The sequence below is a fragment of the Suricata suricatta genome, chromosome 13 (genome assembly GCF_006229205.1).
Source record: "Suricata suricatta isolate VVHF042 chromosome 13, meerkat_22Aug2017_6uvM2_HiC, whole genome shotgun sequence".
NCBI classification, from domain to species: domain Eukaryota; kingdom Metazoa; phylum Chordata; class Mammalia; order Carnivora; family Herpestidae; genus Suricata; species Suricata suricatta.
The window spans coordinates 58,463,117-58,478,469 of NC_043712.1; the positions used below are offsets into that span (position 1 = coordinate 58,463,117).

At 34.9% G+C, this 15,353-nt stretch overlaps 1 protein-coding gene across 1 annotated transcript in view; it reads left to right on the plus strand.

Annotated features, from left to right (window-relative positions):
* PTPRD (protein tyrosine phosphatase receptor type D) overlaps nucleotides 1–15,353 on the plus strand; it is a 402,643-nt gene that overhangs the window by 259,694 nt on the left and 127,596 nt on the right. The window contains exons 22-23 of the mRNA XM_029920345.1: nucleotides 4,572–4,732; nucleotides 11,062–11,073. Of these exons, the coding sequence (XP_029776205.1) occupies nucleotides 4,572–4,732; nucleotides 11,062–11,073 (173 nt within the window). The remainder of the gene's footprint in view (nucleotides 1–4,571; nucleotides 4,733–11,061; nucleotides 11,074–15,353) is intronic.

Here is a 15,353-nt window from a genome sequence, read left to right on the forward strand (position 1 = left end):
TACTCTTTAAACATTGCTGAGTAATCTGCTTGGGATTTTATTATAAACAAGACTATGTCTCTAATGACATGGAATCTAGGTGGACTTTTTGGTAAATGAAATAATGAATTGATAGGACATAGTTCTTGAAACCGTGAGTGTGACATATGTGGATAGGAGCATGACAGCCTTATTTAAGTGTTCAAAATCTCCTTCCTCATTCTTTCAAAATGCCTGTTCTCAGTTCATTCGATTACAAGTGGAACTATCGAGTTCCACAGTTAAACATACTATATGTTTCCAAGTATTGGAAATATTACCTCAATATTGAGTGAGGGTGATTGTAGTTTATTTTCCTGTAACTGCCAGTAAGCCCATAATCTCTCCCCAGATTCACAGGGAAGGTCTGTCTAGGAAAAGACAAGCCAGCTTCTTTAATTAGAGCAATTTACCAATGACTTTATCAGGGAAAAGCCAAGAATGTTAGAAAATAATTCAATAAAACAGAGAATTCCTAAGGTACTCTAAATAATGAGTTGTCTTTTTTTATGCAATTCATCTTGCGTGTTGTTTTGTGCTTCAGTTGCTGTGAATGTTAAAAAAAAAAGGGAGGCAGAAGAAGAGAAATAGTAGATGTGAAGGGGGGTGGATTTTGATGTGGCAGGTTCACATTAACATTTAATATATATAATCTAGCTGTATCTTTCTAACAGGGACCCAAAACTGACAGTCATGGTTGCTCAGTGGGGCCAGTCGCTACCTGTATATAAGAAGCCTCAGATGTATCAAAGATTTCTGCACATCAGGTGTTAGCACATGCAATGGGGCTCTCTTCAAATGGCTGAAGGAATTCCCCCATGGAAAATCAAAACAGAAAGGCAGCCTTTCTGCCTGGTTTACCTTTGTGCACAGAATGTCATTTGAAAACAAAGTGACGGGCTCCCTGGAATTTTAATGCACGGATATGCTTTCTCTTTTCAGTTGAAGGTTTTAAGGCAGAACATCAAGGAAATAGAATGTTAGAAATCATCTTTTTCTTTCTTATTCTTAATGACTTTTAGATATTTGAAGTAATTTTTTAAATAGCTCGAAGATGTTTCAGAAAGCCCATTCAGAGCATTGAGGTTGATCAGAGAATTTGGCAAAGAAGGGAAACCTCACCAGACCTTGCAGGCTGATGACACCACTCTCAGAGACTCTGGTTTTAATTCTCCCAGGTGTTTCTAGAGTTTAAGTCCATTACCAGAGATGAAGAGTCTACCCCTTCCCTTAGTATGTCATTGCACTGTTTCTTTAGGCCTTTTTCCAAATACATTATGTGAATTGCCCCCTTTTCTCTATCATCTTTCTCAACATTGCTCTTTATCCACTGTGTATGTTTTCAGGCCTGCATCTACCATGTAGAAAAGACTTGTATCCAACTAGTATAAGGTTCACAGTGATTTAGTCACTTTATAAGCCTCAAATTTTTATGGACAAGTTGTTGTTAAGCATCTAACCATTCCCAGGGTGGGCTGATAATTTTCATAGAGAAAATAACCACTCTATACAGCATGAGCTTTCCCCAGTCTCCTTTTGCCTCATATTGAGAATATCAGAGGACTGGCTTAGGAAGACCAAAGACTATTACCCCCGTGTATTGAACAAATTCTACTTTTTATCAGGCTGGTCTTTTATGATTTTCTTTTCTTTTCTTTTCTTTTTCACATATCTCTATATCCTCATTTAGGTTTGAAATCTGTGCACTTTGGGAAAACCTCTGCTTAGATTTGTGTCTTGGCTGACCAAGGTGATTATCTCAAAGGCTCTTGGTAAAGAATTTGAAATCACAGAGTTTTGTTTACTTTTGTCTGCCAAACAGTTTGAATGTGACCTAGAAAATAGAAAGGGGAGAGTATAAACCAGAGCAAGCAATTATATTTATATAAAGAATCATGTTTCTTCGATATTTAGTGTCTTTGCCAAGTCTTTACACTGTACATATCTTTTTTTAAGCTGCTTCTGAGAAGGTTGGAAATGTATTAAATATTTTATCTTTTGACACATTAGAAAATCTGGACATATAGTCAATCTCCTTCCTATGAACTGTGAGGAAAATGGGAAGAAAGAACAGTGCACAAGCATTTAGTGGGGCATATGCCCTCCAGATTGACTACTAATCTTGCTGTACTTCAATTCAGAATATATATCCTAAATCAATTTTTAAATGCAGATTTAAAAATTAAATATACTTCCTAATCATGGAAAAATGAGACTATTCTCTCATGTCTTGATTAAAGTCAGCCATTTGAAAAGATGAACATTGTATTTTCTTTAACAGAAGTTTGCTGGGAACTCACTAACGGCAGCATTTCATGCTAGCTGCTTTAAGCAAGCAGATACAAAGGGTATATAAATCCCTACCTTCCAGGAGTTTACAGTTTCATTAAAGAAAATAAGGCATATGCACAAAAAGGAAAATAGAGTTTGGTGAATACCATTAAAAAAGGAATGAAGGATAAATAAAAGAAATAAAGGACTACCTAACATTTTAAAAATTGTTTTTACCTATAGTTTGTGAAATGATTGATTATTTCCAGTTAAGTACAGTTAGTAACACTGAAAGCCATAGTTAGGTGGAGCCTTGGAGAATAGTTGGATTTCAGGAGATAAACATTGTGGAACTTGTGAGAGGGTTAAAGAGAGAGAATAGAGCCATTAGCAAATAGTAGCAAGAATCTCACTGTGATGGAAAATGTTGTATGTGGTACAGAAGTTTAAAACAAAATCATGGAAGACCTTAAAATCCATGCTAGGATGTCTAGGTTTTATTTAGGAATCACCAGAGAGCCTCCTTAAGGTTTAACAGCTGCAGTTTAGGATAATAACTCTAGCAGCAGTAGAGACTGTTAGACGAAGAAAGAAACTCTTGCTCTGGTTTGGGTGGGCATGAATGAGGTCCTGAAGAAAATGGTATCCATGAGACTAGAAAAAGGGTAGATTGACCTAGAGTACTGGCAAGATAATCAGTAGTTTTCATTCCTAGGTATAGAGAGGTTGAGAAAAATTAGCAAGTTAGAAGGAGTATCTAGGAAGTATCTAGGAAGCAGGGGAATAACAGAGGCAGTTCTTATCTTGCAGGTAGATGTAAGAATCTCTCAAAATAATTGGAAATGAAGGTCTGGGACATAGCAGAGCTTCTGAGTTTAGGAACATTAATCAAGAAGTGATCTTCATAGAAGTTGATAGTTAAAGCTAATAATGGTGTTGCTAGATAAGGGAGAGAAAGACTAGCAGAAAATTAAACTTCAGCATGCTGGCACAGGATGGATTCAAAGGTGGTCGGCTCAGCGGGACATGATTGGTTGGCAAGATTAGTATGCAACCAGTTGAGTACAGAATTAGGTGAACCAGTGGAGGGAGTTTTAAAGAAGGCTCAGTCAAGAGAATATTGTTCTGGGGCGCCTGGGTGGCTCAGTCAGTTAAGCATCTGACTTTGCCTTAGGTCATTTTCTCACAGTTTGTGGGTTCAAGCCACGTGTCAGGCTCTGTGCTGACAGCTAGCTCAGAGCCTGGAGCCTGTCTTCAGATGCTGTGTCTCCCTCTCTCTCTGACCCTCTCCTGCTCACACTGTCTTTCTCTCTTTCAAAAATAAATAAAACATTTTTTAAAAAATCTTTAAAAAAAGAGAATACTGTTCTAAAAGAGTCTTGAAATGGGACAGAACAAAATAGGATGTTATAAAAACAAAATCAGTTCCTTCAGCAAGTAACTGTATTTTTCCACAACCTCATTGAGGGGAAAATTAAAATATATAATTGTATATGTTTAAAGTGTACAACACGCTGTTTTGATACACATATATATTGTGGGATGTTTGCCAACAGCAAGATAATAAGCATTATCTATAATCTCACATAGTTAACTCTGTGTGTATGTGTGTGTGTGTGTGTGTGTGTGTGTGTGTGTGTAATACTTAAGATCTACTCTCTCCAACTTCCAAGTATATGATACTGTATTATTAACTACGATCACCAGGTAGTACACTAGGTCTTCAGAACTTCTTATAACTGAGGGTTTGTATCCTTTGACTTACAGGTCTCCATTTCTCCTTCCTGAAATACTGACATTTTCCCTGTAAATGTTTACTTTTTAAATTTGGTCTCCTTGACTGGGTGATAATGTCTTTGGTTCTGAAACTATAATATTTCAGTTGATTTTCACACAGTATATAACACCTTGGCCTAATGCAAATGCCTACTGAACATGTTATGAGTGGTTAATTGCTGGTACTTTAGACTTGGTAAGATCATTTAATATGCCATCCATAGATCCCAATGTGTTTACAGACTAATTTATACCATCAAAAAAGACTTGATTATAAGATACTTCACTCTACAAGGAAATTTAGATTACAAGACCTCTTTACCTTTTCCTCCTCCCTCCCTTATCTCCGACCTCTTCTCTCATCCCATTCCCTCCCTCCTTTTTTTACTGACATTATTTCACACAACATCAAACCCACTAAATTCTGAATTTCTTTCTCCTAATGCTAAAGATACACACCAGAAAGCCATTAGTTTATAAGTAACACAGACTCTGTTTTTCCTCAGAAGATGTATGCGACCAGTCCCTACTCTGACCCTGTTGTGTCAATGGATCTGGATCCACAGCCAATCACAGATGAAGAAGAAGGCTTGATCTGGGTTGTAGGTCCTGTCCTTGCAGTGGTCTTTATCATCTGCATTGTCATAGCGATCCTTCTTTATAAAAGGTAGGTTTGCCCAATATTTCCGTTGCAATCTTGGTAACCCTTCTATGGTCATTATGTGGTTGGTTGCTATTAATGAAATACTTCAGGGTAGCCCACATAATCACTGCAAAATGCTTTTATAAGGTTGGAACAAAATATAAAGATCATACTTTTTAAAATCACATACAGTATGTGGTATACATTTTGCTGCCTAGAATTCATGGATCCTAGCCATAGTCTTCTGAGCTACTTTATGCATTACGAGCACTTTGCATGACTTTTGAAAAATGAGAACATTCACAGGCAGATAATTCCAAGCCTGCACTTGATTGCTATAGATGATTAATTGCTCAAAAAATTTTTTTTGGTCTTTGGGATTCAAATGGATTTTTTTTTTCAGTTTTCTAATGTATAATTCCTTTCTTTTTCTTTTTTCTTTTAATATAATTTATTGTCAGGCTGGCTAACATACACCGTATACAGTGTACTTTTGGTTTTGGGGGTAGATTCCTGTGGATTAATTGCTCAATTTCAACATGGTTTTAGAAATACTATTACAAATTTGCACATTTATGTCCATTTCATAAGTCTAATGGGCACATGAGCTAATATTTTTCCTGTAGCTATTTCCTGAACCCTGAAAGTTGCTAAAATTTAAAGATAAAACAAGGGAAATAAAGAAGAGAATGAACTTTTTTCCTGTTTTCTATAACCTTTATTTCATAGTTAATTTTCATTTGTATCCAATAAGGGATGTGAGGTACCATTTTACTTTAAAAAAACTAAAAGTAAAACCTCAGTATTTCTATTCCTAAGTATTGATCTGATTTAATGTCTTTTCACTACATTTAGGATGCAAAGAATCCACATCTACTCCATACTTTCTGATCTTCCACACTTTTTCACTTCTATTTCTGCCTCCATTACAATAAGCAAAATTTTTTCCCTAGTCACTGCCTAGTTGGTTGCAAAGAGGACATTAGTAATTATTCTTTCCCTAAATCCTTCCAGACTTAAAAACTATATAATTATAATACTAAAATATATAAAATTATAAATATTAACATATGCATAAACAATCCTGTAGACTGACTAAATTCTGAATTATCTTCCTTTATGTTACTTTTTCTCCAATCCAGATTTTATTTTTATGAAACTTTAATCTATGTTCCCATTTTTCTTTATGGCATATCATCTGTCAGAATGCTCACGTGAAGATGACCTCTTCCCTGTACTATAAAATAGTCCCTCTGTCTCTGTCCCTCTCTTTCTCCCCACTCATAACCTTGACTTTCAAAATCAGATGAGAATGTCTTCATTTTGATTCTTGCTGACATACTTAATCTGATAATCTTACTTACATTATATCTTTATCCTATTCATCTGGCTCCCTTCACTTGGTTTACATTAATTGTTTTTACCTGTATTCTTTTGTTAAATATGTTCCTATGTTCCTGGAATAGTCTCTTTTTTATATAATAGCCTCCTCTCAACTCAAAAAAATATCCTTCAAGACACTGTCCTTTGCAAAACATTCTTTTATGAGACTGTATTCTATTTTATTTCAGTGTGAAGAGAGGGTTGAAAAGAAAAAAATTAGAGAAAGATATTCATAAGCATCACTCATTAAATTGCCTATCCTATTTTAGAGATAGAAAGAAAGAAAGAAAGACAGACTGACCCATCATTATTTTGTTTCCTGATCACGACATCACTCCATTATCTATGTCATAAAATAGCTTAAAAGACCGGTAATTGAAGGCCAATCTCTCCTCATAGATGATAGTTTCAATCCCCCCAATTGCAATCCATATTGTATCAGTATATATTTAATTGAATTGTATCTCTCTTGTATAAGAAGTAAGCGCAGAAAGCACTGGGTACCTACATGCCCAGAAAAATAAAAGATCCTGAGTCCAAATAGGAGCTGGTATCTTTTGCTGTTCATGTGCTATACTTATTACAAGAAGAAAATACAATAATAAAAGATTAAAAGTAGAATTATCATTGCTTTTTGTGATATTTATTTAGGTGGCCAAATTTTACTGTGAGAGTTAGATCAGAAAGTGCTTGCTGATGGTTGCATTTCTAGACCATGGCACATGACATTCTGTGATTATTCAAAATGGACAAAATGCTTTCTTTATTTTTCTAAGTTGTGTTTCATTCTGCTATATTTGGCTATCATTATTATGCCACTTAACATAAATGTGAAGGGCATTTATGAGTTATGTAAATAGGAATAAATAGGATTATAACCTTGATAATTTTTTAAAGATCTGTAATTAAGTGTTCCTTTCCTCATGTGAATGTGCTTAAAGAAAAATTCAATTCAGTTATAATTTTTTTCTAATCCTTCAAAAAGAGGAGTCACATTTGAAGATTTTATGACTCTGTTAAAATAGAGTTGCATTTTAGTGTGTGCATATGTAAGCATCGTCTAATGCAATTGTTGGGAAATGCACACATCCTCGAATGCCAAGTATATTTAGCTAACCATCTGAAGGCCCATGAAGCATTTCTGAAATAGAAATGCTTGCTTCAGCAGTAAAGAACATTCCTGACTTGAAATTCAAGCAGACCCAACAATGTCCTTCTTGATTATCATGAGGCACTTCAAGAGGAAATCTTCTGTAGGCAATGAATAGTGTCTTTTATAGCTTGGATTCTGAGCAAAGTTAATTATATAATAAATACTTCATCCTTCTTTTTAGGTGCCTTTCATTTTATACATAGGTCATTGGTAATGACTCAAATTGTATATATCTTATTGTTATTATTATGAAATATTATCAACACATTATCTTGATAATCCCAATTATCACATACAACTGCTTACAAAACTATTTGCCTTATGATTAGGTCTTTAGCTATGGATGGTATGTTCATATAAAGAAGCATATTTTATAGATATGTGTGAAAAGACTGAGACTTATTCTTATTAATTACATTAATGTGGAACCAGTATACTCTTTTATCTGACATTGTATTTAGTTGACTTGATTTTTTTAATCTAATAATTTGTAAACCTATAATACATTGATAATCAATGACAAAACAATATCAACTGAGGCTTTGTAAGGACCCTAAAATCCCACTAAAGCATCAGAAAATTAAAATCTATTTGGTAGGTCTTTAGTGTTACGGATTATTTTGCACTATGATTTTTTTTATTTTGTTCTCTATATGTGATGTATACAATATTTCAGAATGTAAGCTACAGAGGTAAGATGGTAGCAAGATTTCAAAAAAACACTAATCAGAAAATCAGGAATCAGGAAACCTGAGTCCCAGCTCTGTGAGTAGGTAGCTAATTGTGATAGAACGTCATGCCAACACCTGGGCCTCAGTTTCCTCATTTATAAAGTAAGCGGGTAGACTAGATAATTTAACCTTTTGATAATGCTCTATAATCTAAGAACCTGAAATACCACCTAATAGTTCTATTGCTATATTATTTATGCCTCCAGTGTGTATATGTTTTTTAATATGACTCCAAATTGTCCTTCATTCATTCACCCCACAGAAAAGAATAGAAAAGAATTCATAAAGCAAATGAGCACTCTTAGATTTCCATCTATCCTATGCACTTGTTACATATGTAAGGCTTTTTAGTCATTAGTGCTAGAACAGCCCAGGAATTACTTGTATAGAAGATACTTAAAAATAAAACATTAACTTGACTCTATGGAAAAACATTTCAAGATGAATGAGAAGTTATTTATTATGTACTGTGGGAAAAAAGAAACTATGGATTAAGCATTGGAAAGATCTCAGGCACTATCTAGACAAAACTAATATCCTTAAATAGAAATCGTCTAACCTAAATAGGTACCGTAGATCAACTAAATCACTTCCATCCCCACCTGCAGATGTTCATGTATGAAGGTCAAGGGATAGATGGGACTAAAACACCAACAGGCCTTAGCTTTTCAAGCTTTTCCTGTAGATCCAAAATACAGATCAGGATCTTTTGAGATGCTATGGAGATCTATGCTGCCATGCCCAACCACACTGGACAACTGATTGTCCAATTGATTCTTCTTTATGGCCTTTGAGTACATCCTTCTACACACCTGGAATGTCTTTCCTCTTTCTCCCCAGCCTATCCTCTCCTCTTGGCCTGACTATCTCTAAAACATCCTTTAGAAATATGCTAAGATGCCACCGAACCAAATGATGTTCTGGGTGCCTCCTTCTTGCCCTATTCTCTCTATCAGTTCAGGCTACCCTAGTGGTCCACTGGCTATGCTACTAAAGCACTTTCCACTTGTCTATGTTTCAGAACCTACCACATTACTAGATTTTCCCATTTTCTTATCTTTCTTGCCCCCACTACAATGTAGATCAAAGATGCTGTCATTTCCTCATTCTTTTTCTTTTTTTACATTTTATTTATTTTTGAGAGACAGAGAGTAAACAGGGGAGGGGCAGAGAAAGAGACACAGAATCCAAAGCAGGCTCCAGGCTCTGAGCTAGTGGTGAGCACAGAACCCAACGCAGGGCTTGAACCCATGAACTGTCAGATCATGACCTGAACTGAAGTTGGACGCTCAACCGACTGAGCCCCCCAGGCACCTCTGTCATTTCCTCATTCTTATCCCTTATGCCTAGTAGAGTGCCTGGCACAGAGGAATATTGGGTAATCAAATTTATACAAATCAAATGGCATTAAACAAACTCCAAACTCAATCCCCTCCACTTATTTACTCCATCATGCAATATCACCTTCATCTTGACCTGCAAGAGCTATAATAAATCTCTCAGCTTATAATTTAAATTTATAAGCTTCCCAAGCCTTCAAACTTAAGATATTTGCACCAAACATGTACCTGTATGTGTGGTGAGTCTGACATTTCTGTGGAAGAGGGAGTGAATTACACACTAGCTATGTGTTTGTTCATCAGAATATTCAAGTTTCAATATATAAAACTGATAATTTACTAAGTAGTTCTCTTTCATCCAAAGAAATAGATTGTCCTACAATGATTCAGTTAAGATCTCTTTGATTAAAAACAATCAAGTTAGAAGCATATATATATATATATATATATATATATATATATACATGTATATATATAAGGATTTTTAAAAATACACGCTAGGTAAATCATTTTAAAATTAAGAATAAAAAAATTAACCAGTATGTTTAATATCGTTTTCATTATTCACTTCGTATGTGTGTGTTTGTAAAATGTAAATGTGGGCTTTGTATTTTTGAAAGGAGATGGACTGGATTATGTTAAAGCCAGATTCTTTAGCAACTTGGGTATATATTTCATTGCATTAAGGTAGACTCAGTATCTCATCAAAAACTCTGCAGTTTGCCTCACTGTTGAGATTGTTTAATTCTTTTCAGGTAATGCTCTCTACATAAGGTATACTCTCTACATAAAGAACATAGTTATCTAAGCAATCTACTATTATCACATGAGCATGAGCTAGGTGTTTTCACAGACAGGAGCACCTCTTTGACTAGGAAAATATCTGTCATGTCAATGGCTGGTAATAAAATACTTGGAAGATTAGCCCAGTGATATAGATGGGTCATGCTCTGTAGATTTATAATAATGAGTATTACTTTCTCCAAAACTGAAAATGTATTTGATCTTTTACTGGAGAGAAGATTTATAATAAGCTTATTCATCAAAAGGAGTTTTGAAGAAATCATTTTTGCCACTTTTTTACCTCACAGTGTATTCTACCATCGTGCACATTTTTGTGCAGTTCAGTGCATTTGCAGATATTTTATATCATTAAAGATAACACACCTCTTAACTTAAGGCCTTATTTTAGATGAACACATTTCTTATATGGAATTATGTTGTATTTCCATTAAGTACATTAGTAGTTTCCTCATGGCATGTTTTATAAAAGTCAGATTATATCTCTACCATCAAACACTTTCTGGGATATAATTAATTGTGGCAATATTTTGTAGCTTGGTGGATATAAGTGAATGTGACATTAATGTATGCACAAAAATGCTCCATTTGGTTACTTACCCTCATATCTTCCATTTAACTCATAATTAGAGGCCTTTAAATGTTTTGATACACTGTCATTTCCTAGTGTGTGTCATTAATGTGCCCTGCTTATGAGCAGTTTTTCTTAAATCTTAGTTGTCATAGTTACTCTTGTCACCATTGGCCAACTAACATTGAGCCTTTCTTTTTCTTTTTCTTTTTCTTTTTTTCTTTTTTTTCTTTTTCTTTTCTTTTTTTTTTTTTTTTTTTTTTTTTTTTTTTTTTTTTTTTTTTTTTTTTTTTTTTTTTTTTTTTTTTTTTTTTTTTTTTTTTTTTTTTTTTTTTTTTTTTTTTTTTTTTTTTTGCTGCATTAAAATGGAGCAGTAAACCTGACAGGTGAGGAATAGAGAACAAACCCCTTTAATGCTCAGTAAGATACTGGTAGCCGTTGGAAGTATTGAGGGGATGAGGGTGGAGGTTGGGTATAAAAGGTGCTACATGGCAAGTGGAAGATGGACAAAGCCTAGATATATAAAATATTAAAATTATTGGTACTAAAATGATTCTGAGGGAAATAAATTAGTTTTTCTATATAAAAATAAATAATAAATTATCTTTATATAAAGCCAAATTGAAGGTAATGAAACCAGTCTGCATTTTGTATGAGCATTTGTATGTGTTAATGTGTCTACAGAACAGAAATGTGAGGTGTTCCATGAAACATTTGTTTTGTTTTGTTTGTTTTTACTTAAGATTGGTTTTTAAGTTTGATCTGAGGTCACCTCCCAATACAAGAACACTAATGGCATTTTCATGTCCTACAAATATTGATAGGCATGCATTTGTGAAAATTCTGACTTCATTCCAAATTATTTCCATGTTTTCCAGACTCAAGTAATAAAAACAGCAGCAGCAGCCCAGTAGTAGCAGTAGTGGTAGCAATAGCACTAGCTATCTGTGTGATTATCAAATGATAAGTCCAATGAAACTTTCTACTTTTCTAACATATCTCTATCTATCTATCTTCATATTTATATTGATAGATACAAATTTCTGATGAAACTTAAATTAAGAAAAGGATCTCAGTGCTCATCTCTATTGCCTTCCTCCCAAAGCTGTATTCCAGTAGTTCCCAATGAGTGTTCCCTGGACCAGCAGCAGAAACATTAGCTTTACCTGGAAACTAGAGAGAAATACAAATTCATGGATTACAAATTCATGGATTCCCTATCCCAGACCTAGTGAATCAGAAACTCTAGACGTGGGTACAACAGTCTATAGTCTAGTAAAGCCTTCCAGGTGGTTTCAGATGCATGCTAAAGTTTGAGAACCATGGCTGTATTATTTTCCCCAGTCACTTAACACTGGTCAGTAAGCTACATTACACTTTCACTCTGGGAAACTTAGTACTTCCATAGGGTAGTACTATGGGGTAGCACATAGGGTAGTAATATTACTGGTTTTCACTAATCCACCTAAAAACACATGCAAAATAGGTTTTTACTTTTCAGCCCAGACAAAACACTTTGAGCCCGCTTAATACACTCCAAGATCTACGTTCCCATTTAATGCTGTCCACATTTTACACCATCATCCCTGCTTTCTGGTTCCATTAAGATGAGAGAGTTGAAACAACCCTTTCTTTCTTTTAGAATCACTAGTTAAACATTTATGAATATTTGAGGTACTAGAACTGAGTTTATAATTTTTCTTAATTAAATGATGCATTATGTATTATGCTTTGGCATTATCTAAGTCGTATGTGGGTAACTTTACATTAATAAATCAATAAATTTTATGTATACATGGAAAAACATGTATAAATATGAATAAAATAATTAAACTTTAAAAATTATAACATCCAACCTAGACATCATCTCCTAACCCTCTCCCTCTATTTCATAAGTGAATAAATTGAGAAGTGCAGTAGTAGACTTCCCTAAGAAGATACACACAGGAGTGGTAGAATGGGGTTGTGTTCTTAATGCCATCAGAATCATGAGGTTTTTGAATGGATTTCTTTGAATATTAATAGTAAGGATTTCAGATAGATGCATATTTCTTCCAGAAACCTTTGCCAAATGTCCAAATATCTTTGTCCTAAGTAAGTAGATTCATACCTTATCCTTAGATGAGAAAAGGTGAGAATCAGTGGGGGAAAAAAACCCTGAGCCCGGAGTAGCATTTTTGTTATATGTGGTTCCCATCCCAAACCACCACATATTTTTATACTGCTGTTTTCACCATCTCTAGAAATGTCATGTGATCTTGCAGTTCCTTTTCACTCATATAACTCCTGCACGTAATACATATTTCTCCATACAGGAAATAAGCTTATAATAATACTTTATAATCTTAATAGAAAAAATAAAAGAGCAAGGCAAAATTCAGATTTTCTCATAGTCACTATTTGCTTTTTTCTAGTTGAAAATGAAATGTGAATAATGAGACCTCTGAAAACCTATCAGGAATAATATGACTATGGACATTCTTATTGGGGCTGATTTAGACCCTCATATGCTAGTAAATACTTTATGGTAGTAAATTCTATTTTTGAAGCTATTTATCATTATTACCAATGAAAACCAAACTCTTCATCTTGCAAACAATTCTTAGAAATCCCTTCTGTTAGAAAACAACCATTTTAGCACATTCTTGTTTAAAAATAATGTGATGAAAGTGTGGGCAACCAGTATCCATGTTGTGATCACCAGAATTAAACTAAGTAAAACAAAATTTAAACAGCTGGTTTTCTCAGATGACTAGGATTTTTGGAGTCTGAGATCATGGAAATTATTTATTTGAACAGATAAAGCGAGGGAAAAATTAGTTGCTAAATGTCAGGAGACCCCCTCCCAACTTAATTACAACAATATATGGCAATTTTAGCCCCAAGCTCTGTGTTTTCTGAAATTCATCTGGGCAACAAGATGTGACATTCACCTTTCCTGGCACCAGAGACACAGACTAAAATTTTTTAGAGAGTATTCTTTTCTGTCCCTTTGTCTCAGTGTTACTCAGCTTGGCCTCCATGAAAAAGAAGATAAGAAGCATGTTCCACAGTACCTGCAGAAGTGACCCAGTTTCCTTGCCCAGATATTTCTACATCTGGCTCTATAATCCTGCAAGAAAGACAATGGATCCACTTTGAGAAGGGATAAAAATCCAGGTTTTAAACATTACGTCTGGCACATCAGTAAAAAAATGCATCTGTGCCAAGTCAAATGGAACAAAACAAGCTTAAGGAGGAACTCTAGGATTTCTTGAATTGAGAAGACCAAGCACATGATTGTTAGCAATGTCCGGGGCATTTTATTAGCCCTCTTAGCTTCTGTACCTTTGGTAGTAAAGTGAATCTCTATGAGTCATATCCTTACAACCTAAACACAGTGGCATTTTCCACTCTGAAAATGTCCTTCTTTCACATCGTCTTTTGAGCCATTCTTTTTCTTGCTTCTCATGTCTTTCTTGCCAGCGTTCAGCTCTGCTTTTTCTTTCATTCTCATTTTCTATCCATACAACTGGAACCGCCAGTACCGTTGGCACACCTCATATTGGTGCTCACCTCTGATTCATGGCATAGCTTGGCAGTACATTCTGTCCTTAGGCTATACCTGACACTTTAGGTAGAAACAGGAAATTCTGAGACAGGTTAATCCAAGGTTCGGAAAGAGCAAAGTGTCTAATAGGACTCACCCAAGAAAATTCATTTCATCAATGCTGTTTTGCCGAAGGCAAATCAAGTGTGCTTTCCTTTTGCATCAATCTTCCCTTCATCCCCTGGTTAGTTTTATTTTATACAGATGAGCAGAGATGGAAAGAAAGGCTATTTAACAGGAGCCCTCTAGCTAACCATGGAACGACCTGGGTGGCACTCAATGAGATCCCATTGCTACAGCAACACTAATGAGCTGTGCGACAGTCATATCAGAAAGACAAGGGAGTGTTCCTGAACACCGCTGTGCCCCTTTCCCCAAAGAAGAATGTCTTTGTTTTAAACAGGGGTGGATGCAAGGATTATGACTCCAGCCTGGAGATTGCTGGAATCAGTATTTGAATAAATACAGAATAAAGCACTGCTTGAAAAAGTCTCCATCTCCATTTCTTAAATTTTTAAACTAATTTAACCTTAAAGAAAATACTTACACAGCACTCTGTTTTGGCAAGTTTATAAAAATGGATGAGAAATCTTATGAAGAGAAACCTGAGGTTGCATAGACATTAGTTACTATTACATTATCACACCCTAAACAAAGTTATTTAATAAAACTAGTAAATAGTAATTAAAACAAAGATGAAATGCATTGTGTGAAGAACTACTTATAACAAGACATTATTAATGGTTCAGATATGCCACGAATGATCATTGGAAGAGTGAGATTACCCAGTAGGTGAAATTACTTTTCCTCTGATCTTTCTGTGATTAACTTTCATTAATGAAATATTAATCACAGATTAACATCATAAGCAGCCACAGTGTTTTTTTAATTTGAAAGAAAAAGTGGATATTGGTTCTCCTTCCAGCTGCCAGGCTAGCTTGGAATCTTAGAACACACTTACTGCATTTGTCTGTCTTATGGGAAAATCCAATGCAGATCCACTTTATAGCCATCAGGATTCAATCATATCTCTCCAACACCCCTTAATGCCTAATGGCAGGGCAATAAAGAATTCAA